The 23,540-nt window shown below is 50.0% G+C and overlaps 1 protein-coding gene and 2 non-coding genes across 6 annotated transcripts in view; all 3 read right to left on the bottom strand.

The window, feature by feature from the left end:
- The window catches only part of ARMH1 (armadillo like helical domain containing 1), a 40,707-nt gene that overhangs the window by 11,592 nt on the left and 5,575 nt on the right, over positions 1 to 23,540 (bottom strand). For all 4 annotated transcript variants that reach the window (XM_075321101.1, XM_075321099.1, XM_075321098.1 and 1 more), the window contains exons 2-6: positions 20,924 to 21,143; positions 18,945 to 19,013; positions 14,352 to 14,518; positions 14,076 to 14,272; positions 11,544 to 11,628 (exon numbers count right to left, since the gene is read on the bottom strand). In XM_075321101.1, the coding sequence (XP_075177216.1) occupies positions 11,544 to 11,628; positions 14,076 to 14,272; positions 14,352 to 14,518; positions 18,945 to 19,013; positions 20,924 to 21,129 (724 nt within the window). In that variant the 5' untranslated portion in view covers positions 21,130 to 21,143. The remainder of the gene's footprint in view (positions 1 to 11,543; positions 11,629 to 14,075; positions 14,273 to 14,351; positions 14,519 to 18,944; positions 19,014 to 20,923; positions 21,144 to 23,540) is intronic.
- LOC142250198 (U5 spliceosomal RNA) lies at positions 2,520 to 2,634 on the bottom strand. Its single transcript, XR_012725133.1, has one exon. It is a non-coding gene; the product is annotated as a U5 spliceosomal RNA (small nuclear RNA).
- On the bottom strand, positions 5,137 to 5,251 carry LOC142250199 (U5 spliceosomal RNA). Its single transcript, XR_012725134.1, has one exon. It is a non-coding gene; the product is annotated as a U5 spliceosomal RNA (small nuclear RNA).

Below are 23,540 nucleotides of genomic sequence, written 5' to 3'. Positions count from 1 at the left end.
GTGCTGTGGACGCTCCTGTTCTCCATCCCCCGGACACAATGTATTTGATCTGTTACTAAACTTTACTACAAAAACAAACGGAAACAAATACAAAATGATACAATTCTGAAGACGGGTCAGATGCATCCTGGGAGATATGCAGATCAGGAGGCGGGTTCAAGGGCGGGGACATCACACGCCTGCAGCTTTCTACAGAGAACTTACTAACATTAAAAGGGATTCTCCAATTTCCAGGATCCTGTCCCAGTATGTAGGAGGTGGAATAAAAATATTACAAAAAGTACCCAGTCCCACACACTGCGAGAAGCCGGACCAACCCCAGCCCCCAATTACTGTGTGAAGCTGGACGGACCAACCCCAGCCGCAGTCACAGGAATATGCCGGACCAACCCCAGCCCCCAATTACTGCAAGTAGCCGGTGCCAACTCAGCCCTCAAATACTGCGAGACACCAGACCCATTCCAGTCCCCAATTACTGCGAGACACCGCAGCTCCTCAGCCCCCAGTTACTGGGGGACACCGGATCCCCCAGCCCCAAATTACTGTGAGGCACCGGATCCCCCCAGCCCCAAATTACTGTGAGGCACCGGACCCCCCCAGCCCCAAATAACTGTGAGACACCGGACTCCAAGCCCTGAAATACTGTGAGACACCGGACCACCCCCCCAGCGCCCAATTACTGTATGACACCGGACCCCCCTCAGCCCCCAAATTCTGTAAGACATCGGACACATTCCAGCCCCCAAATACTAGAAGACACCGGACCCACCCAAGCCCCCAATCACTGTAAGACACCAAATCCCCCAGAAGGCAACCACCCATCATAGCAAGACACCGGACCCACTCAACCTCCAACTACTGGGAGACACCGGACCCATCCCAGACCCCAAATACTGTGAGACACTGGACCCACCCAAGTCCCCAATTACTATGAGAAGCTGGACCCACTCAACCCCCAATTACTGTGAGACACTGGACCCACCCAACCCACAGTTACTGCAAAACACCGAACCCTCCTCAGTCCCCAATTACTAGTGATGGGTAGTTCGTGAGTGAGTAGTTCAAAATGAACTAATCTTCAGAGTGAACTAGTTCATCTATTCACCATCCTGACAGAGATTAGTTCATTATGAACTACACAGCAGTGTGAGGAGACAGAGTGATCCTCTACAGCTCCAGGAGGCTCCTGCTCTCACACTGGCTCTTTATAGCTCCTGATGCTGGAAAAGAAGGTAGTAACACTATACCACACATCAAATATAATAGTAATAATAATATTAATAAAAACTGAAATTGCACAGTAGACAGACACCGCTCATGTGTGTGTATGAGAGAGAGTTTCTGTGTGTGGTTCATGCCCCTCACCTGTCTTTGTGATAAGATTAGCCTCCTGTAGAGGATTGGCCTCCTGTAGAGGATCAGCCTCCTGTAGAGGATCAGCCTCCTGTAGAGGATCAGCCTCCTATAGCCTAGATCAGTCTTGCTAAAATCTTTACCACTGGCTCCTGTTCTGTTCTCAAAATGGTGGCTGCTGAACTGCTCCTCAGCTCCCTCATACACATTCATTAGGAGTCAGTACTCTACACTACCACAGGGGGCGCTGCTGGGCTCTCTCATCCACATTCATTATGGGTCAGTACTCTACACTTCCACAGGGGGCGCTGCTGGGCTCAGTGAGATGCATCAGACTGAACTAGGCCGTCCTGATTCATTCTCAATAGAACATTTAGTTCAGCAGCTCATATAGTTCACAGGTCACATGATGCATTTCCTGTCAGCTCCTCCAGAGAAATACTGAACTAAATGAACTAATCTTTTCAGTGAACTAGTTCATGGTGAACTAATCACCAAAATGAACTAGATTTCCCATCACTACCAATTACTGCTAGACACTGGACCACCCGAGCCCCTAATTAATGAGAGACACTGGACCACCCGAGCCCCTAAGTAATGAGAGACACTGGACCACTTAGGCTACTTTCACACATCCGGCTTGAGCTCTGCGGCTCAATCCGGCTGTGCAAGCTATGCAACGGATGCGGTGAAAACACCGCATCCTTTGCATAAGTTTTTCCTTTGCGGCCAGTCCGGTTTTTGCCGCTTGCGGCATGCTACTGAGCATGCGCAGTGGCAAAAACCGCATGCGGCGGCCGGATGCGGTTATTGCCGCATCGCGCCGCCATAGGCATGCATTGAAAAATGCGCCGCATCGGCCGAATGCGGCGCGATGCGTTTTTTTTTGCCGCACGAAAAAACGTGCCAGGCAACGTTCCATCCGGCCGCCGCATAGGCTAAATCTGCCGCATGCGGCAAAAACCAGACGGAACGCAAGGCCATGCGGCACTAATTAAAGTCTATGCAGGAAAATCGCAACCGGCAGCAGAAAAAACCGGTTGCAATTTTCCTGCAAAGTGCCGGATTGTGCCGCATAGCAAAAACCAGAGGTGTGAAAGCAGCCTTAAGCCCCACAGCAGAAACTATGACAATATCCTTCCATCTCTGTCTTTCACCAGTGCAGGAGCCCAGCGAGCACTGGGCAACAAAAAATTTAGTGAAACTCATAATTGCTCCTCTCCACGGAAATCTTTAGTAAAAGGCGAAAGATTTATTCGATCTGAAGAGAAACCAGAGTACAGGGATGAGAGCGGCCGGCGTCACCCGGGGCCTGCGCTGCCCCCATCCCCCCCGCGGAGAGGACGGTGCTGGACGTGCTGTGGACGCTCCTGTTCTCCGTCGCCCGGACACAATGTATCTGATCTGTTACTAAACTTTATTACAAAAACAAACGGAAACAAATACAAAATGATACAATTCTGAGGATGGGTCAGATGCATCCTGGGAGATATGCAGATCAGGAGGCGGGATCAAGGGCGGGGACATCACACGCCTGCAGCTTTCTACAGAGAACTTACTATCATTAAGAGGGGTTCTCCAATCTCCAGGATCCTGTCCCAGTATGTAGGAGGTGGAATAAAAATATTACAAAAAGTACCCAGCCCCCACACACTGCGAGAAGCCGGACCAACCCCAGCCCCCAATTACTGTGTGAAGCTGGACGGACCAACCCCAGCCGCAGTCACAGTGTGCCGCCCCCATCTCAGCAGCCGGGCTGCTCGGATATGGATCCGCGGTGGCTCGAGGAGTGTCCGGACCCGGGGGTCGTGCGGCCTCTCAAATAAAGGGGGTTATGTACAGGGGATGGTGTGGAAAGTTCTTGACGCCACCTGTGGTGTGTGGTAAGATGGAGTACCACCGCTGCGATTGGGAGTACCCGGTGGCGATGGTGTGGGCAGCTAGGTGTTTAACCCTAAAACGCATACCTGGGGCCTCGCAGGCCTGCTAGGTCACTTGTTTTCTATGGTAGATTTCTTTAGTTGCGCGTTCTAGGGTTAAGCCCTCCACGGGTAGGGGGAATGCCCCGGGGACTCGGTGATGGTGATGGTGACAGGGACGTGCAGTTGGGACGGTAAGGGCCACTTGCGTACTCACTCAGTCCAATAACGCCGACACCGACAACTGTAGTAAACCAAAGGTCTGGACACCGCTACCACTGCGAGGGAGCACGCCTGGGTCCCGTGCCCGTTGGTGTTGCCTGTTAGTCTGTGACCTTTTCCCGTGGCACCTTGTCTTCTAGTTGGTCCCTTTAGCCTGAAACTAATCGGGTCCCGCTCCCCAGTATGGCTAACTGGGTGAGCTTGCTGTCAGGGTTCACGCTTGTGATTTTCTGGACCGTGTAGTGGAAAGTCCTATCCCCCTCGTTGCGCTAGTACCCCGATTTTGGAGCCGGTGGAGAACGGATCTTGAAGGCTCTGTCCTCATCGGGTAAATTGTCAGGACGCCTGAAGCTCCTGCCTGACCTAGGGTCCACGTACCCCGTCGTGCCCTGGCCCCTGCCCGGTGATCGCACAAGGCCGCCGGCTGTCCTCAACATTCTGTGCCCCTTGTCACGATCCCCTGCGACCGGGGTCCAGTCACGATCCCCTGCGACCGGGGTCCAGCTCCTACCAGGTCCAGGCCACTGTCTGCCACCTAGTAGTTCACGGATCCCAGCTCCTGACCTCTCCTTTCGAGAGTCACTGCTCAACTCACTGTCTCCTAACACTCCTGACCCCCCCTTCAACCAACCCCCCCAAGTGGGCGACCCTATTCCACTCAGGCCGTCCACTGGTGTGTCTGGTGGGTGTGGTGCAGAGTGTTCCTAGGATTTTGATTAACTTGTTCTTGGCAACACCAAAGGTGAGGGACCCGTAACCAAGGAGGAGGTGGATATTGCACAGAAGGGCAGATTACACAATACCCTGTGATGACCTGATAGACCAGGGCGTCACAACAGGAATATGTTGGAGCCACCCCAACCCCCAATTACCGCAAGTAGCCGGAGCCAACTCAGCCCTCAAATACTCCGAGACACCAGACCCATCTCAGTCCCCAATTACTGCGAGATACCACAGCTTCTCAGCCCCCAGTTACTGGGTGACACCGGACCTCCTCAACCCCCAGTTAGTGGGAGACACTGGACCCCCCTCAGCCTCCAATTACTGCGAGACACTGGACCCCCCAGCCCCAAATTACTGTGAGACGCCGGACCAGTCTCAGCCCCCAATTACTGTGAGCTAACAGACTCCAAGCCCTCAAATACTGTGAGACACCGGACCACCCCCTCAGCCACCAAATACTACGAGACACTGGACCCCCCACAGCCCCCAAATACTTTGACACATTGGACTCCCCCAGCCCCCAATCACTGTGAGACGCCCAAAATACGTCAGCCGCCCATCATAGCAAGACACCAAACCCCCCTCAGCCCCCAAATACTTTAATACATTGGACCCATCCCAGCCCCCAATTACTACAAGACATCAGACCCATTTCAGCCCCCAATTACTGTGAGACACTGGACCCACCCAAGTCCCCAATTACTATGAGAAGCTGGACCCACCCAACCCACAATTACTGCAAAACACCGAACCCTCCTCAGTCCGCAATTACTGCAAGACACTGGACCACCCGAGCCCATAATTAATGAGAGACACTGGACCACCTAAGCCCCCAATTAATGGGAGACACAAGACCACATAAGCCCCACAACGGAGAATACAACAATATCCTTCCATCTCTGTCTTTCACCAGTGCAGGAGCCCAGCGAGCGCCGGGCAGCAAAAAATTGAGTGAAACTCATAATTGCTCCTCTCCACGGAAATCTTTAGTAAAAGGCGAAAGATTTATTCAATCTGAAGAGAATCCAGAGTAATATAGATGAGAGCGGCCGGCGTCACCCGGGGCCTGCGCTGCCCCCACCCCCCCCGCGGAGAGGAAGGTGCTGGATGTGCTGTGGACGCTCCTGTTCTCCGTCCCCCGGACACAATGTATCTGATCTGTTACTAAACTTTACTACAAAAACAAACGGAAACAAATACAAAATGATACAATTTTGAGGACGGGTCAGGTGCATCCTGGGAGATATGCAGATCAGGAGGCGGGATCAAGGGCGGGGACATCACACGCTTGCAGTATTCTACAGTGAACTTACTAAAGGGTACTTTACACGCTGCGACATCGGTAACCCCCGTCACACGGACTTACTTGCCCTGCGACGTCGCTCTGGCCGGCGATCTGGGTTGTGTGGCGTCACAGCGACGTCACACGGCAGCCATCCAATAGAAGCGGAGGGACAGAGATGAGCGGGACGTAACCTACCGCCCACCTACTTCCTTCCTCATTGCCGGTGGACACAGGTAAGGAGATGTTCCTCGTTCCTGCGGTGTCACACATAGCGATGTCTGCTGCCGCAGGAACGAGGAACAACATCGTACCTGCAGCAGCAACGATATTAAGGAAATGAGTGACGTGTCAACGAGCAACGATTTTTCTCGTTTTTGTGCTTGTTGATCGTCGCTGATTTGTGTTACACGCTGCGATGTCAGTAACGGCGCCGGATGTGCGTCACTAAAGTCGTGACCCCGACGATATATCGTTACCGATATCGCAGCGTGTAAAGCACCCTTTAGGCTGCTTTCACACATCCGTTTTTTGCCATGTGGCACAATCCGGTAAAAACCGGAAAGAACGGATCCGGCGTTTATTGCCGCTGGATCCGTTCTTTCCCCCATGGACTTGTATTAGCTCCGGATTGTGCTGCATGGCCTTGCGTTGCATCCGGCTTTTGCCGCATCCGGGCGTAAATAGCTGACCGGCAGCCGGATGGAACGCTGCTTGCAGCGTTTTTTGTCTCCGGCGAAAAACCGTATGGCGCCAGATCCGGCGCCGTGCGGCGTGAGTTACAATGAAAGCCTATGGGCGCCGGATCCGTCATCATCCGGCATATGACGGAATCCAATGATGGATCAGTTTTTTTGAACTGCGCATGCTAAGTAGCACAATGGATCCGTCAAAAAACGGAAGGAACGCATGGAAAAAACTGATGCGACAGATCCGTTTTTTCACCAAATTCTTTGCATCAGTTTTTTTGCCGGATTGTGCCGGATGGCAAAAAACAGATGTGTGAAAGCAGCCTAACATTAAAAGGGGTTCTCCAATCTCCAGGATCCTGTCCCAGTATGTAGGAGGTGGAATAAAAATATTACAAAAAGTAACCAGCCCAGCCCCCACACACTGCGAGAAGCCGGACCAACCCCAGCCCCCAATTACTGCAAGTAGCCGGAGCCAACTCAGCCCTCAAATACTGCGAGACACCAGACCCATCCCAGTCCCCAATTACTGCGAGACACCGCAGCTCCTCAGCCCCCAGTTACTGGATGACACCGGACCTCCTCAGCGCCCAATTACTATGAGACACCAGACCCCCAGCCCCAAATTACTGTGAGATGCCCGACACACCGCAGCGTCCCATCATAACAAGACACCGGGCTCACCCAACCCCCTATTACTGTGAGACACCGGACCCAACTGAGCCCCCAATTACTGGGAGACACCGGACCCCCTCAGCCTCATACAGTAGGGATACAGCAATATTCTTCGGATCCTTCCATCTCTGGTTTTCACCAGTGCAGGAGCCCAGTGAGCATCGGGCAGCAAAAAATTCAGTGAAACTCATAATTGTTCCTCTCCACGGAAATCTTTAGTATTTGGCGGAGAGGACGGTGCTGGACGTGCTGTGAACGCTCCTGTTCTCCGTCCCCCGGACACAATGTATCTGATCTGTTACTAAAGTTTACTACAAAAACAAACAGAAACTAAAATAAACTGATACAATTCTGAGGACGGGTCAGGTGCATTCTGGGAGATATGCAGATCAGGGGCGGGGACGTCACACGCCTGCAGCTTACTACAGAGAACTTACTAACATTAAAGGGGTCGTCCAATCTCCAGGATCCTGTCCCAGTATGTATAGTAATAAGAATATTAGAAAATACCTCCAATAAGAAATGTAGTATAGTCCTCCTAATTAGCCATGTCTCTTACCTCATGTGCAGGGCATTGTAGATTAGGTATCAGACTACTCCCTAAGTCACCCAGTACTCGGGGCGGGGGAAAATCTATTCCCTGACTAGTCCCCAGGTCGCCCAGTAGTGGGGGATCGGTTCCCTGACTAGTCCCCAGGTTGTCCAGTACTCAGGGGATCGGTTCCCTGACTAGTCCCCAGGTCGCGCCCAGTATTGGTGGGGGATCGGTTCCCCGACTAGTCCCCAAGTCGCCCAGTAGTGGGGGGGATCGGTACCCTGACGAGCCGTTGTCACTCTACGCTGACTGGCTGCTGGGACCGGTAATAAGACATTACGCCCTACAGGATGGATGCTGGAGATTTTTTGAAGATCTTGAGTTTGAAGGGTAACTTTCTTGTGCCCGTATAGATGTATAAGAGGGTGTCCCGTGCCCCTGAAGACGTCATGCCTTTATATGTGTAATTAAAGGAAATGTTATTGACCTGTGTGTTTTTAGGTGTAATGTTCGGTAATGTGGAAAGGTCAAACTGCCTTTTCATGTGGGTTATGTCGCAGTACTGTCAGCTACCACCAGATGGCAAAAAGCTCCTTAGCAGGGAACGGAAGCTCAGATAGAAGGTATAGTGACAGTACTGAAAGGCCGCTTTCACACATCAGGCTTTTGCCATCAGGCACAATCCGGCAAAAACATGAAAAAACGGAACCGGCGTCTGTTGCCGCCGGATCCGTTTTTCCCCCATAGACTTTTATTAGCGCCGGATTGTGCCGGATGGCCTTGCGTTTCATCCGTTTTTTGCCGGATCCGGTAAAATTTACTTGTCCTGCAGCCGAATGAAACGTTGAAGTGAACGTTTTTGTGTCCGGCAAAAAAACGTATCGCGCCGGATCCGGCGCCGTACGGCGTGTTTTATAATGGAGCAGATACGGCGTAATCTGGCCGCCGGATCCGTTTTTTTTTAACTGAGCATGCTCAGTATCACACCAGATGTGTCAAAAAACTGAAGGAACTGATGGAAAAAACTGATGCAACTGATCTGTTTTTTCGCCGGATCTGTCGTATCAGTTTTTTCGCCGGATCGTGCCTGATGGCAAAAAACTGATGTGTGAAAGCAGCCATAGCTGGTTAGGCCTGGCCCACAGTGAGGGGATATAGGAAAGCAATGTCCTGGTTTTAGTGAGTTAGGCTACTTTCACACATCCGGTTTGAGCACTGCGGCTCAATCCGGCTGTGAAACCTATGCAACGGATGCGGCGAAAACACCGCATCCTTTGCATAAGTTTTTACATGCGGCCGGTCCATTTTTTTCCGGTTGTGGCACGCTACTGAGCATGCGCAGTGGAAGAAACCGCATGCGGCGGCCGGATGCGTTTTTTTTTCCACATCGCGCAGCATCCGGCGTCCATAGGCATGCATTGAAAATGCGCCGCAGCGGCCGGATGCGGCGCGATGCGGGGTTTTTTTTGCCGGAGCAAAAAACGTTGCAGGGAACGTTCTATCCGGCCGCCGCATCGGCTAAATCTGCCGCATGCGGCAAAAACCGGACCGAACGCAAACACCTACGGCACTAATGTAAGTCTATGCAAAAAAAAACGCAACCGGCGTTACAAAAGCCGGTTGCGGTTTTTCTGCAGAACGCCGTATTGTGCCGCAGAGCAAAATCTGGATGTGTGAAAGTAGCCTTAAGGCCCCGTCACACATAGAGATAAATCTTTGGCAGATCTGTGGTTGCAGTGAAATCATGGACATATTGTTCCATTTGTACACAGCCACAAATTTGGCACTGATTGTCCACAATTTCACTGCAACCACAGATCTGCCGCAGATTTATCTCTGTGTGTGACAGGGCCTTTAGAGTTACAGGGGCGAGAGCAAGTAGCAGATGTAGCAGAGTGGAGCAGTGTGGTGTGGAGGAGAACAGGCAGGAGATTGAGCAGGAGGAAGAAATCCGGTAACCAGAAAATACGGAAGGCATCAGGGAGGCTTCAGCAAGATAGAGTAAGGGACCAGATAGCGCCCCCTCCTCAAGTGGGCAAATGTGAACGGTGCGGATAGTCGGTATTCACGGACAGGGCCACTGACACAGCAGGATAGAAGACTATTTGTTATCCTGGGAAAGTAGCGCAGCCATCAGGGGAAGCAGCACAGCACCTATCAGCAATGTGCCAAACCCTAATCCTCTAGAAAGCCGGCGGGACTCTGACTGCAGCCAGAATGGGAGAGCCGGAAGGTGTACCACTGGGGTTGGGGGGACAGACAGTTCTGGGGGCATACAGGCATTGCTGGGCTTCGGGGGACAGAAGGTTCTGGGGGGTATACAGGCAGTGCCAGGGATTAGGTGGACAGACAGTTCTGGGAGTATACAGGCAGCACTGGGGTTGGAGGGAGACAGATAGTTTTGGGGTATACAGGCAGCATTGCGGTTGGGGGACAGACAGTTCTGGGGGGTATTCAGGTAGCACTGAGGGTATACAGGCAGCACTGGGGTTGGGGCGACAGACAGTTCTGGTGGGTATGCAGGTAGCACTGAGGGTATATAGGCAGCACTGGGGTTGGGGCGACAGACAGTTCTGGGGGTGTATACAACACTGGGGTCAGGGGACACACAGTTCTGGGGAGGTATACAGGCTGCACTGAAGTTGGGGGGACAAACAGTTCTGGGGGCATGCAGGCAGTGCTTGGGTTTGGGGGGACAGACAGTTCTGAGGGGTATACAGGCAGCACTTGGGTTGTGGGGACAGATAGTTCTGGGGGGTATAAAGGCAGCGCTGGGGCTGGAGGGACATACAGTTCTGGGGGTTATACTTGCAGCACTGAGGGTATACAGGCAGCACTGGGGTAGGGGGGACAGACAGTTCTGGGGGGTATACAGGGGTCGCGGGAAGCATGAAGCAGCCTCAGGGGCCACATGCGGACAGCGTGTTTGAAACCTCTAGTATAGACCCTGATGTCAGAGCACTAAGCACTACATTAGTCTGCTGCCCTCCTGTGGCTATTTGTACCCACTACACCTTATCCAGCCCCAAGTACATTAGACGCGTTATTATCATTATTATTATTAATAATAATAATTATTATTTAAATGGTGTTGTTCATTTGCCCTTGTACAGGTAACGGGGCTCTTCTGGAAGATGTGTCTCTATTCCTCTGGAGATGCACATGCTCGAAAGCCACATAATGCGTCCTATAAGTTTTAACATAAAGCCCACAGCGGCACATCACTGCAGTGCCGAGGCCGCCCTGTCTGTTCTTCCTGTCCAGGACGCAGCGGCACATCACTGCAGTGCCGAGGCCGCCCTGTCTGTTCTTCCTGTCCAGGACGCAGCGGCACATCACTGCAGCGCCGAGGCCGCCCTGTCTGTTCTTCCTGTCCAGGACGCAGCGGCACATCACTGCAGCGCCGAGGCCGCCCTGTCTGTTCTTCCTGTCCAGGACGCAGAGGCACATCACTGCAGCGCCGAGGCCGCCCTGTCTGTTCTTCCTGTCCAGGACGCAGCGGCACATCACTGCAGTGCCGAGGCCGCCCTGTCTGTTCTTCCTGTCCAGGACGCAGCGGCACATCACTGCAGTGCCGAGGCCGCCCTGTCTGTTCTTCCTGTCCAGGACGCAGCGGCACATCACTGCAGCGCCGAGGCCGCCCTGTCTGTTCTTCCTGTCCAGGATGCAGCGGCACATCACTGCAGTGCCGAGGCCGCCCTGTCTGTTCTTCCTGTCCAGGACGCAGCGGCACATCACTGCAGCGCCGAGGCCGCCCTGTCTGTTCTTCCTGTCCAGGACGCAGCGGCACATCACTGCAGTGCCGAGGCCGCCCTGTCTGTTCTTCCTGTCCAGGACGCAGCGGCACATCACTGCAGCGCCGAGGCCGCCCTGTCTGTTCTTCCTGTCCAGGATGCAGCGGCACATCACTGCAGTGCCGAGGCCGCCCTGTCTGTTCTTCCTGTCCAAGACGCAGCGGCACATCACTGCAGCGCCGAAGCTGCCCTGTCTGTTCTTCTTGTCCAGCACGCAGCATGTTAGGATCGTGTGCACCCATCCTAACACTGTCCTGTACTAACCACAGCCTGACCTGCACTTATACACCTGTAGAAGATAACATCAGCGCCGACACCGCAGATTGTAACATTAAGTATTGCTGCACTCACCTTCATATTGCACCTCCATGTGCATGGACTGCAGAACCCCCAAAAGAGGATCCACTATGGCTGGATGAGGCTCCTGTACAATGTCCTGTAAGGGAGGAATGACAATCCGCAGATCAGGCCGGGGCACGGGGATCAGTTATTCCCCCCAGTGATGTATTGTTAATGGCCAAGCAAACAGCAGCTTTACCCAGGTCCGTGCTCGAAGCTCCGCAGCTGTATACGATTGTCACCTGCGCACCCACAAACCTGCAGAAATTCACTGAAAATCTGTCTGCAGTTTTCAGCCGCTTTCATTTCATGTTATGTGGCAAGAACCTCGGTACATGCGACTACAGCCTTACAGCCGTGCATTTTTTATGCGTTTTCTGTTGCAGTTTTATTGCAGATTATGACCCTAATCAGTATCTCTTATGTCAGGAATGTCAATGAGAATTCTGAAGTGTTGTGCACATGTTGCTAATTTTTTACTTGCAGATTTGGTGCAGAAAATAATCTACAGTGTCAATTGTTGGTGCATTTTCTCCTATGGTTTTTTTGCCCTTCCACTGCCCCCCACTGACTTCATTAAAAAAATGCATGGCATAAAAATGCCCCAAAAATGCATGTGTTTTTTGGTGCGTTTTTCTGCCAGAAGGTGCAGATTTCATGTATACAATTTCTGCTCCTGGTCTGCAGTGAGTGCACATATCTGAATTACATATAACAGTCAGAGCAGATCACGAGATATTGCTGCTAGAAAAACCGGGGATGAATGGACACAGGAGCATACCCCAGATCAGGTATAATCAAAGGTATAAAGTGAACAACTGCAGCAGAGGGAAGACGGCAAAGTCATGGAACCGGGTGCGAGGATCGCAGCCACAATCAACAGTCAGAAGAAGATTACAGAAAAATCATGGAAGAAATGTGCTGCTGTGGTAATAAACCGCGAACTGAACATATCGCAACTCCAGGAGGCGCACACCGATCCTTGGAGGAATAGGAAATCTCCAGTTAACGATCCGTCTGCTCAGCGCAGAGGCCGATTCATTCACCAAGCTCACATAGTTATAGGGTCAGTGCAAACAACGCCTCAAAGATGCAGACAAAGCCACCAAGATGCTTCAGAAAGAAGCCCCTTTAGAAACAAGCCCCATCAGAAACAAGCCCCATCAGAAAGAAGCCCCATCAGAAAGAAGCCCCTTTAGAAACAAACCCCATCAGAAACAAGCCCCATCAGAAAGAAGCCCCACCAGAAAGAAGCCCCACCAGAAAGAAGCCTCATCAGAAAGAAGCCTCATCAGAAAGAAGCCCCATCAGAAAGAAGCCCCATCAGAAAGAAGCCCCATCAGAAAGAAGCCTGTTATGATCTGGTAACCGTGGACGATCACAAAAATCCCATCAGCAGAAAAACACAAAAAAAACCCACAAGAGTAGTTGAAAACTGAGCTGACGGCAATCCCCTGTCAGACCACACTAGAAGTAACCGTGGAGAGTTCCTAAACACACCTAGACGCCTTGTCACAGCCGGAGAACCTTACTACACCTCACAGATAGAAGTGAGGAAACCTATCTTGCCTCAGAGAAGTCCCCAAAGGAATAGCAAGCCGCCAACATATAGAGCCAACGGTGATGTAAGAAAACACAATACACAGATAGGAAATATAGATTAGCAAAGGCGACGCCCGACTTCCTAGATACAACAGGAAAAAAAAAAGAAAACTGATTTCGGTCAGTGCAAAACACTGCAGAAAAATACCAATCTCCTGATATACAAAACCCTGAGACCACACAGTCTCTCCCCCATTATATCAGGTACTCTTGTAAATAATGGGAGAAACAAAATACCAAAAAAAAAACACAAGAAATACAAAATCAAGTAGAACAAAGAGAATCTCCCTTTTCTTGCAGTGGGGCTTGCAGAGGGGGAACCCCCATGCTCATCAAAACAGAAAGACAATTCCTCTCCTGCAAGAAAACAGACCTTAAGCAAAATGAAAAGAACACTAACACCCTTAGGTGTGGATCAGGCAATAAAGCAAGGAACTTGCAACTTATCTGGAAAGATACAGGCACAGGAAAAATGGAAGGACAAACTCCAAGACAATTCAGAGACTGAGAAAAAACATCTATCACCGACCCCGGGCAGCAGACACTGCTCTTCTTTATAGCCCAGGCTGACCTGCAATTAGACTTCCCAAACTCCCAATTAACTCCCACACCTGTGGAGTCACAGTCAGTTTCACCCCCAGTTCTGACCACGAGAGGGAGCTCCAAACCATCACCCACTCGGATGACATTCACAACAGAAGCCCTTTTAGAAAGAAGCCCCATCAGAAAGAAGCTCCATCAGAACGAAGCCCCATCAGAAAGAAGCCTCATCAGAAAGAAGCTGGCGGTCGCTCCCGGATGCGGGTTTGGTGGCGGTTTTACCGATTAGCGAGGGCTTCCTATGGGGATTGGCAGAGAAGTGAAGAGGTTAGACATGGTCGGCGGTCCACTCTTTTGCCCCAGTGTTATGTGCGGGTCAGAGGGGCATTGAGTTGCTCTTACCTGGACAATACGGAGGGTCTGTAGAGACAGGTGCTGGGCTTTCGGGGAGGCACAAGGTAGGAGGGCGATCACTCCCTTGTACACTTGGGTCTGGTACTTTGGGTTCCCATGAGCCAACAGCTCCAGTAAGATCTGCGCCTGCTCCTGAGTGTCCTCCATCTTGGCATTAGCGAGACATTCGGCGACAGCGCGCACTCCTGCCAGGAGATGAAGGATGGCAGTTATAGGGGATCTCTCCGGGCATAAGTGGTGCAGTCTCTGAATCCCCACACTCACCGTAACTCTCACAGATCAGCTCTTTGTATTTGCGGCCGGCTCTTGCCAAAATCTGCAGGATCCTGAGTGCCTCCATCTTGTGTTCTTCGTTTAACTGTTTCAAGCCCAGGATTTCAAGTAGCGTGAGAATTCCCCCGACCTCCACAAACTCCACCTTGTAACGACCGCTGCAAGTGAGAATCGTAAGAGTTAAGAATCTTCAAGACCTCTGCCTGCCGTCAATAAATTGAAACATCCTAGTATGTACCAGAGGCCGGCGGATCCTGTTTGATCTCAGTTTACAAACCGCTGCCACAATCCATGCAGCTCCAATGAACATAAATCTCTGCTATCCTGGGCTATCCCAGGCTCCTGGTGGCTCTACTGTGATAAATGGAGGGGGAGACACAGAATTGTAATGAATTGTGGGGGTGGGGGTGTCACATTAAGGCTATGTGCACACACTGCGTTTTTTTTTACGCTGCGTTTTTGTGTGTTTTTTAGCGCTAAAACCGCACAGAAACGCAGCGTCTTTAAAAAACGCATGAAAAAACGCATGCGTTTTTACCGCGTTTTGGTGCGTTTTTGGTTGCGTTTTTGCTCGCTGCGTTTTTCTGCATTTTTTTTTTATCAGTGAACATTGCCATTAAAGATTGTAGAAAAAAAAAAAGGTCTGATGTCATTTCCTTCTTCCATATGTTCTTCATTCTCCACTAGTGTATGCAGGAGAGCAGACAGCTGCAGAACTACAAGGCTCAGCATGCTCCATCCAGGACTGTATGCTGGAGGGAGAGTCAGGGGGAGCAGACCTACAAGGCTCAGCATCCTCCATCCAATAGTGTATACAGGAGAGCAGACAGCAGCTGTCCAACTACAAGGCTCAGCATCCTCCTTCCAGGACTGTATGCAGGATTTCTTTGCCCTCCCCAAACAATAAAAATGACGTGGGCTTCGCCATATTTTTGTATGCTAGCCAGGTACAGCAGGCAGGTACGGGCTGCCCCCAGCTGCCTATTTGTACCCGGCTGGGAACCAAAAATATAGGGAAGCCCTTTTTTTTTATTTCATGAATTTCATGAAATAATTTAAAAAAAATGACATGGGCTTCGCCCAATTTTTGAGTCCAGCCAGGTACAACTAGGCAGCTGGGGATTGGAATCCACAGTGCAGGGTGCCCATGCTTTCTGGGCACCCCCGCTGCGAATTGCAGTCCACAGCCACCCCAGAAAATGGCGCTTTCATAGAAGCGCCATCTTTTGGCGCTGTATCCAACTCTTCCAGCTGCCCTGGTGACGGGTGGCTCGCTGGGTAATAATGGGGTTAGGGCTAGCTGTATATTATCAGCTGGCCCTAAGCCCGAAATTCATGGTGTCACGCCAATATTAGACATAGCCACCATGAATTTCTAGTAAAGATAAAAAAAAAAACACAACACACAGAAAAATATTTTTATTAGAAATAAAACACAACACAATTAGTGACTCCATCTTTATTGAAATAAAGAACCCCCCTCCGCAGTAATCCTGGGTCAAGGGTCCCGCGCCGTCCAATCCAGATCCAATATCATCTGATCGGTTTGCTGGAAGGCATACCGATCAGATGATGTCAGGTTAAAGGAAGTGAATCACATCACACATCAGCTGATTGTATAAAAGCCGTTTATACAATCAGATGATGCATCGGTGCAAAAAAAAAAAAAATACTCACTTATGTGCTGATTACCGGCAGCTCCTGGAGCGGAGTTTGATCCCGTCCGATCGCTGCAGCAGCTGCCGGTAATCAGGAATGAAGTCTCCTGACGGCATCCGCTGACAGGTTAAGCCGGCCGGGCGCACCACCGCGAGACTTACGATCAGCTGACGCGTCAGGTGACTGCATCAGGTGATCCATCGCCAGGTCCTGCAGCTATCGGAGGTTTCCCGGCCGTCTGCACACAGCCGGAGCGGCAGTACCGGGAGAGGAGCTGGGAGCGGACATGGCTCCGGGAGTCTGCAGACAGGTGAGTATGACATTTTTTTTTCTACTGTTCACTTTTGTTTTCACAGCTGCCTCCACCTCCCGCCCAGACATGGCGCCGCACGGGAGCGGACATGGCACAGGACTGGAGGTTGACGCAGCGGTGACGGTACCGGGAGGATTCACTCTTCTGTGTTTACTGACAGAAGGAATCCTCTTCCTGTACATGTCACTTTACTGCCCACCCCTTGCATTTATAGCTGCGTTTTTAGTCATAGAAATGCAGCTATATTTGCAATTTGCTGTTTTCATTGCGTTTTTGAACATCTCATTGAACTCAATGGGTGGAAAACGCAGTGAAAAATGCAAAAATAATTTACATGCTGCGTTTTTGTGGGCACCACAAAAACGCAGCTAAAAAAAACGCTGTGTGCAGACAGCAAAAATGAAAACTCATAGACTTTGCTGGGGAAGCAAAGTCATGCAGTTTTCTGAGCAAAAACGCACCAGAAAAACACGCAAAAACGCAGCGAAAAACGCACTGTGTGAGCTTACCCTAAGTTAACAGGCTACAGTTGCTTGTGTGAAGCTGATAAGCTAGCAAATATTTGATACCAGAAAACTGATGTAAAAAGGTTCATCATTTTTTTGCACAGCGCAAGGCTGTGCAAAAGTTTTATGACTTTTGATATTTTCCCACAGTTTTCACCCAATTCAGACAAAGCAGCAGAGCTGGGCCCAGAAGGCAGAGCTGGGCCAGAAGGCAGAGCTGGGGCCAGAAGGTAGAGCTGGGGCCAGAAGGCAGAGCTAGGACTGGAAAGCAGAGCTTGGGCCCGAAGGCAGAGCTGGGGCCAGAAGGCAGAGCTGGGGCCAGAAGGCAGAGCTAGGTCCGGAAGGCAGAGATGGGGCCAGAAGGCAGAGCTAGGGCTGGAAGGCAGAGCTGGGGTGGAAGGCAGATCTGGGGTGGAAGGCAGATCTGGGGTGGAAGGCAGAGCTGGGGCCAGAAGGCAGAAATGGGGTCAAAAGACAGAGCTGTGGTCAAAAGGCAGAGCTGGGGTGGAAGGCAGAGCTGGGGCCAGAAGGCAGTGCTGGGGCCAAACAGCAGAGCTGGAGCCAGAAGGCAGAGCTGGGGCCAGAAGGCAGTGCTGGGGTCAAACAGCAGAGCTGGAGCCAAAAGGCAGAGCTGGGGCCGGAAGGCAGAGCTGGGTCCCGTTTGCAGAGCTGGGGCCCGTTTGCAGAGCTGGGGGCTGGAAGGCAAAGCTGTAGCTGGAAGGCAAAGCTGGGGCCAGAAGGCAGAGCTGGAGTGGAAGGCAGAGCTTGGGCCAGAAGGCAGAGCTAGGGCTGGAAAGCAGAGCTAGGGCTGGAAGGCAGAGCTGGGGCGGAAGGCAGAGCTGAGACCAGAAGGCAGAGCTGGGGCCAGAAGGCAGACATGGGGCCAGAAGGCAGACCTGGGGCCAGAAGGCAGAGCTAGGGCCAGAAGGCAGAGCTGTGGCCGAAAGGCAGCGCTGGGGTGGAAGGCAAAGCTGGGGCCAGAAGGCAGTGCTGGGGCCAAACAGCTGAGCTGGAGCCAGAAGGCAGAGCTGGGGCCGGAAGGCAGAGCTAGGGCTGGAAGGCAGAGCTGGGGCTGGAAGGCAAAGCTGGTGCCCGTTTGCAGAGCTGGGGCCTGGTTGCAGAGCTGGGGGCTCATTTGCAGAGCTGGGGGCCCGTTTGCAGAGCTGGGGCCGGAAGGCAAAGCTGTAGTTGAAGGCAGAGCTGGGGCCAGAAGGCAGAGCTTGGGCCGGAAGGCAGAGCTAGGGCTGGAAGGCAGAGCTAGGGCCGGAAGGCAGAGCTGGGGCCAGAAGGCAGAGCTAGGGTCAGAAGGCAGAGCTAGGGTCAGAAGGCAGAGCTAGGGCCGGAAGGCAGAGCTGGGACGGAAGGCAAAGCTGCGTCCGGAAGGCAAAGCTGGGGCCGGAAGGGAAAGCTGGGGCCGGAAGGCAAAGCTGGGGCCGGAAGGGAAAGCTGGGGCCGGAAGGCAAAGCTGGGGCCGGAAGTCAGAGCTGGGGCCAGAAGGCAGAGCTGGGGCCGGAAGGCAGAGCTGGGGCCGGAAGACGTGATGCCCCCTTGTACTGAATTTACTCTGACTGGGATAAGATTTGAGGTGGGGGCACACACCACTTGACACATTAAGGGGTGAGTGCCTCACTCTAATTTATGAATCGGGGTGATAAAGCTTTGGATTGATCAATCTGATTTTCCTGACATATGATATATTATTATCTGATACAGACATTGTGCCAGGTACCACATACAGCTGGTTGCTTTGTGTGACTCCTTGACGTGGTACTTTATGCAGCACAATGTGACGCCATTAACTTCTATGACACCACAATGTAGCAACTACACAGAGACACAAAGCTGCCAAAGGCGCCATGTACCCCAGCCCAAATATAGCAATGTAGCCTTTCGCCCGAATTGAATTTTTCTAAGTGGCTCCAGACCCCATATTAGTTTGAGACCCCTGGTCTAAACCCTCACCTTTGAGCAGTAGGGCCATTCCACATCATCCAATGTCATTCACTGACAGCAAGGAAACTTCGGGATGATAAGAGACACAAAGGATAGCCCGCAGACCGAGCGAAGGTAAGTGACCGCAACGTCGTCCGTGCCGATTGTAATTACCTGTTGGCTGCTGCCAGGAATATCGATATTGATTGGAGAATTTCCTTCAGATAAGTCCCAAACATATAACTACAGGGAGGCTAAGAAACCAGAACCATAGGATTAAAGACTAGTCTTGTGAGAAAACGGGTACTGTGCACTATGTATACAGAAGGGGTGAGGTGGAACTGTGCAGTGTGTATACAGGAGGGGAGAGGTGGAACTGTGCAGTGTGTATACAGAACTGGAGAAGAGGTACTGTGCACTGTGCATACAGGTGTGGAGAGGTGGAACTGTGCAGTATTTATACAGAACTGGAGAAGAGGTACTGTGCACTGCGCAAACAGGTGCAGAGAGGTAGAACTGTGCAGTGCATATACAGAAAGGGAGAGGTGGAACTCTGCAGTGAGTATACAAGAGGGGAGTGGTGATACTCTGCATAAAGTGAGAATTACATTACTATACAGGACAGGAGAAGTGGTACTGTGCAGTGCATATATTCAGAATAATACGGATACTAAGGATTACACCCAGTATACAGGACAGGAAAAGTGGTACTGTGCAGTGTATGTATACAGAATAATACAGATACTGAGGATTACTCCCAGTATACAGGACAGGAGAAGTGGTACTGTGCAGTGTATATATACAGAATAATACAGATACTGAGGATTACACCCAGTATACAGGACAGGAGAAGTGGTACTGTGCAGTGTATATATACAGAATAATACAGATACTGAGGATTACACCCAGTATACAGGACAGGAGAAGTGGTACTGTGCAGTGTATATATACAGAATAATACAGATACTGAGAATTACACCCAGTATACAGGACAGGAGAAGAGGTACTGTGCAGTGTATATATACAGAATAATACAGATACTGAGGATTACTCCCAGTATACAGGACAGGATAAGTGGTACTGTGCAGTGTATATATACAGAATAATACAGGTACTGAGGATTACATCCAGTATAAAGGTCAGGAGAAGTGGTACTGTGCAGTGTATATATACAGAATAATACAGATACTGAGGATTACACCCAGTATACAAGACAGGAGAAGTGGTACTGTGCAGTGTATATATACAGAATAATACAGATACTGAGAATTACACCCAGTATACAGGACAGGAGAAGAGGTACTGTGCAGTGTATATATACAGAATAATACAGATACTGAGGATTACTCCCAGTATACAGGACAGGATAAGTGGTACTGTGCAGTGTATATATACAGAATAATACAGGTACTGAGGATTACATCCAGTATAAAGGTCAGGAGAAGTGGTACTGTGCAGTGTATATATACAGAATAATACAGATACTGAGGATTACTCCCAGTATACAGGACAGGAGAAGTGGTACTGTGCAGTGTATATATACAGAATAATACAGGTACTGAGGATTACATCCAGTATAAAGGTCAGGAGAAGTGGTACTGTGCAGTGTATATATACAGAATAATACAGATACTGAGAATTACACCCAGTATACAGGACAGGAGAAGAGGTACTGTGCAGTGTATATATACAGAATAATACAGATACTGAGGATTACACCCAGTATACAGGACAGGAGAAGTGGTACTGTGCAGTGTATATGTACAGAATAATACAGATACTGAGGATTACACCCAGTATACAGGACAGGAGAAGTGGTACTGTGCAGTGTATATATACAGAATAATACAGATACTGAGGATTACACTCAGTATACAGGACAGGAGAAGTGGTACTGTGCAGTGTATATATACAGAATAATACAGATACTGAGGATTACACTCAGTATACAGGACAGGAGAAGGGGTACTGTGCAGTGTATATATACAGAATAATACAGATACTGAGGATTACACTCAGTATACAGGACAGGAGAAGTGGTACTGTGCAGTGTATATATACAGAATAATACAGATACTGAGGATTACACCCAGTATACAGGACAGGAGAAGTGGTACTGTGCAGTGATACATGTGTCAGTAATTGAAGGATACGTCAGGCGTAACCAGGTGGTCAGCCGAGCCAAGAACAAGCTTCCGCCCTGGGAGAACTCCTGCTCCAGCTCCGGAGCCGTCTTTCTCTGGTTGTATGTGACAAAGTTGTTCAGGATCCGGCTTCGCGTCACTTTGTTCCCGTTGTCCCATTCTTTAAAAAATGTCATAAGGCGACTGATGGCTTCCTGCTCCCTGATGGACGACATGGTGACCAGTGATCCTGCGCAGAGGATAAGGTACGTTAGCGACAATGGTCCTGTCACTGGTGGTAACAATGGCATATTGCGGAGTTACTTGTCTATTGTACGGTGAAATGCAGCAATAGAGGCGCCATATTTCCCAGCATGCACCACCTGGTCGTGACTAACCCCCTCCGCTGAGAAAAATATAAAAATGTGATGATTTTGGAGAGGTGTCTATATTTGTTAGGATTTGGCATGAGATACAAACGTGGTCAAAATTGTTGGTTCCCCTCGCCCCTCGATTAATGAAAGAAAACCCCACAATAGTCACAAAAATAATTTAAATCTGAGAAAAGTAATAAAAAATAAAAAATCTATGAAAATGAACAGATGACAGTCAGACATTGCTGCTTTTATGCTTCCACAGAATTTAAAAAAAAAAAAATAAAACTCATGAAACAGGCCTAGACAGAAATGATGGCGCCCTGAAAATAGTGTGATAAAAGGGGCATGTTACATCAAGGTGTGTCCACTAATTAGCATCACCAGTGTCTACAATCTTGTAATCAGTCAGTGGGCCTGTATATAGGGCCACAGATACTCACTGTGCTGTTTGGTGACATGGTGTGCACCACACTCAACATGGATCAGAGGAAGCGAAGGAAAGAGTTATCTCAGGAGATTAGAAAGAAAATTTATAGACAAGCATGTTAAAGGTTATAAGACCATCTCCAAGCAGCTTGATGTTCCTGTGACTACAGTTGCACATATTATTCAGAAATGTAAGATCCATGGGACTGTAGCTAACATCCCTGGTTGTGGTCTCAGGAGGAAACTTGATGACAAATCAAAGAGACAGATAATACGAATGGTAACAAAAGAGGCCAGAAAAACCTCGAAAGAGATTAAAGGTGAACTTCAAGCTCAAGGAACAACTGTGTCAGATCGCACCATCCGTTGTTGTTTGATGCAAAGTGGACTTCATGGGAGACGACCAAGGAGGACATCATTGTTGAAAAAAAAATCATTAAAAAGCCAGACTGGAGTTTGTCAAACTACATATTGACAAGCCACAAAGGTTATGGGTGAATGTCCTATGGACAGATGAGACAAAAATGGAACTTTTTAGCAAGGCACATCAGCTCTATGTTCACAGACGGAAAAAATAAACAAGAAAAGAACACTTCCTACTGTGAAACATGGAGGAGGCTCTGTTATGTACTGGGGCTGCTTTGCTCCATCTGGCATAGGGTGTCTTGAATCTGTGCAGGGTACAATGAAATCTCAAGACTATCAAGGGATTCTAGAGAGAAATGTGTTGCCCAGTGTCAGAAAGCTTGGTCTCAGTCGCAGGTCATGGGTCTTGCAACAGGATAATGACCCAAAACACACAGCTAAAAACACCCAAGAATGGCTAAGAGGAAAACATTGGATTATTCTGAAGTGGCTTCTATGAGACCTGACCTAAATCCTATTGAGCATCTTGGAGAGAAGGGGAGGAAGGAAGGAAAGAAGGAGAGGAAGGAAGGTGAGAAAGGAAGGAAGGTGAGAAAGGAAGGAAGGAGAGGAAGGAAAGAAGGAGAGGAAGGAAAGAAGGAGAGGAAGGAAAGAAGGAGAGGAAGGAAAGAAGGAGAGGAAGGAAAGAGCCATCATTTCTGTCCTGGCCGATTTCATGAGGTTTATTGTTTACAAAATTGGAAGCAGAAAAGCAGCAATGTCTGACTTTCATTTGTTCATTTTCATAGATTTTTTAATTAGTATTACTTTTGTCAGATCCAAGTTATTTCTGTGACCCGTGTGGGGGGTTTTGGAGGAGGCGGTTGGGGGTCCTGCCAGTATGGATATGCTTCCGTATCTGAGTGATGGGACATCCGTCCTCCCTACTAAGCAGGAAAGCTTCGGTGCAGCGGACCCCGCACCATGTGTCACCCGCTCCCATCACATCCGGGGAAAGTCTTTGGTTGGATTCATCCAGGCGATTTCCCCAGAATTCCGGAGCAAAAAAACATGAAATGTTCCGAATTTTGGCACAATTCAGAGTTGTAGAATAATGGTGCAGCCCCGGTGCCGGAGCCTCACAGGCTGTCAGGTGTTTATCATTTATCTGCCTTTACGCTTCTCCTCTCTATATACACCCTGTATAGACCCTGTATACATCCTCTACATCCTGTATAGATCCTGTATAGACCCTGTATACATCCTCTACAGATCCTGTATAGATCCTGTATAGATCCTGTATACACCCTGTATACATACACCCTGTATACTCCCTGTATACACCCTGTATAGACCCTGCATAAACCCTGTATAGATCCTGTATAGAACCTGTATACACCATGAGTGCTGCACATCGTACTGCAGCGCGCCCTGTGTGGTACCGTCTGCTGTATCTAATCCCCTCCTGTGTGGTACCGCCTGCTGTATCCAATCCTCTG

This window comes from Anomaloglossus baeobatrachus, chromosome 8 (assembly GCF_048569485.1).
Source record: "Anomaloglossus baeobatrachus isolate aAnoBae1 chromosome 8, aAnoBae1.hap1, whole genome shotgun sequence".
Lineage (NCBI taxonomy): Eukaryota > Metazoa > Chordata > Amphibia > Anura > Aromobatidae > Anomaloglossus > Anomaloglossus baeobatrachus.
The sequence above is the reverse complement of the archived record's forward strand: the minus strand, read 5'-3'. Positions and strand labels throughout refer to the sequence as shown.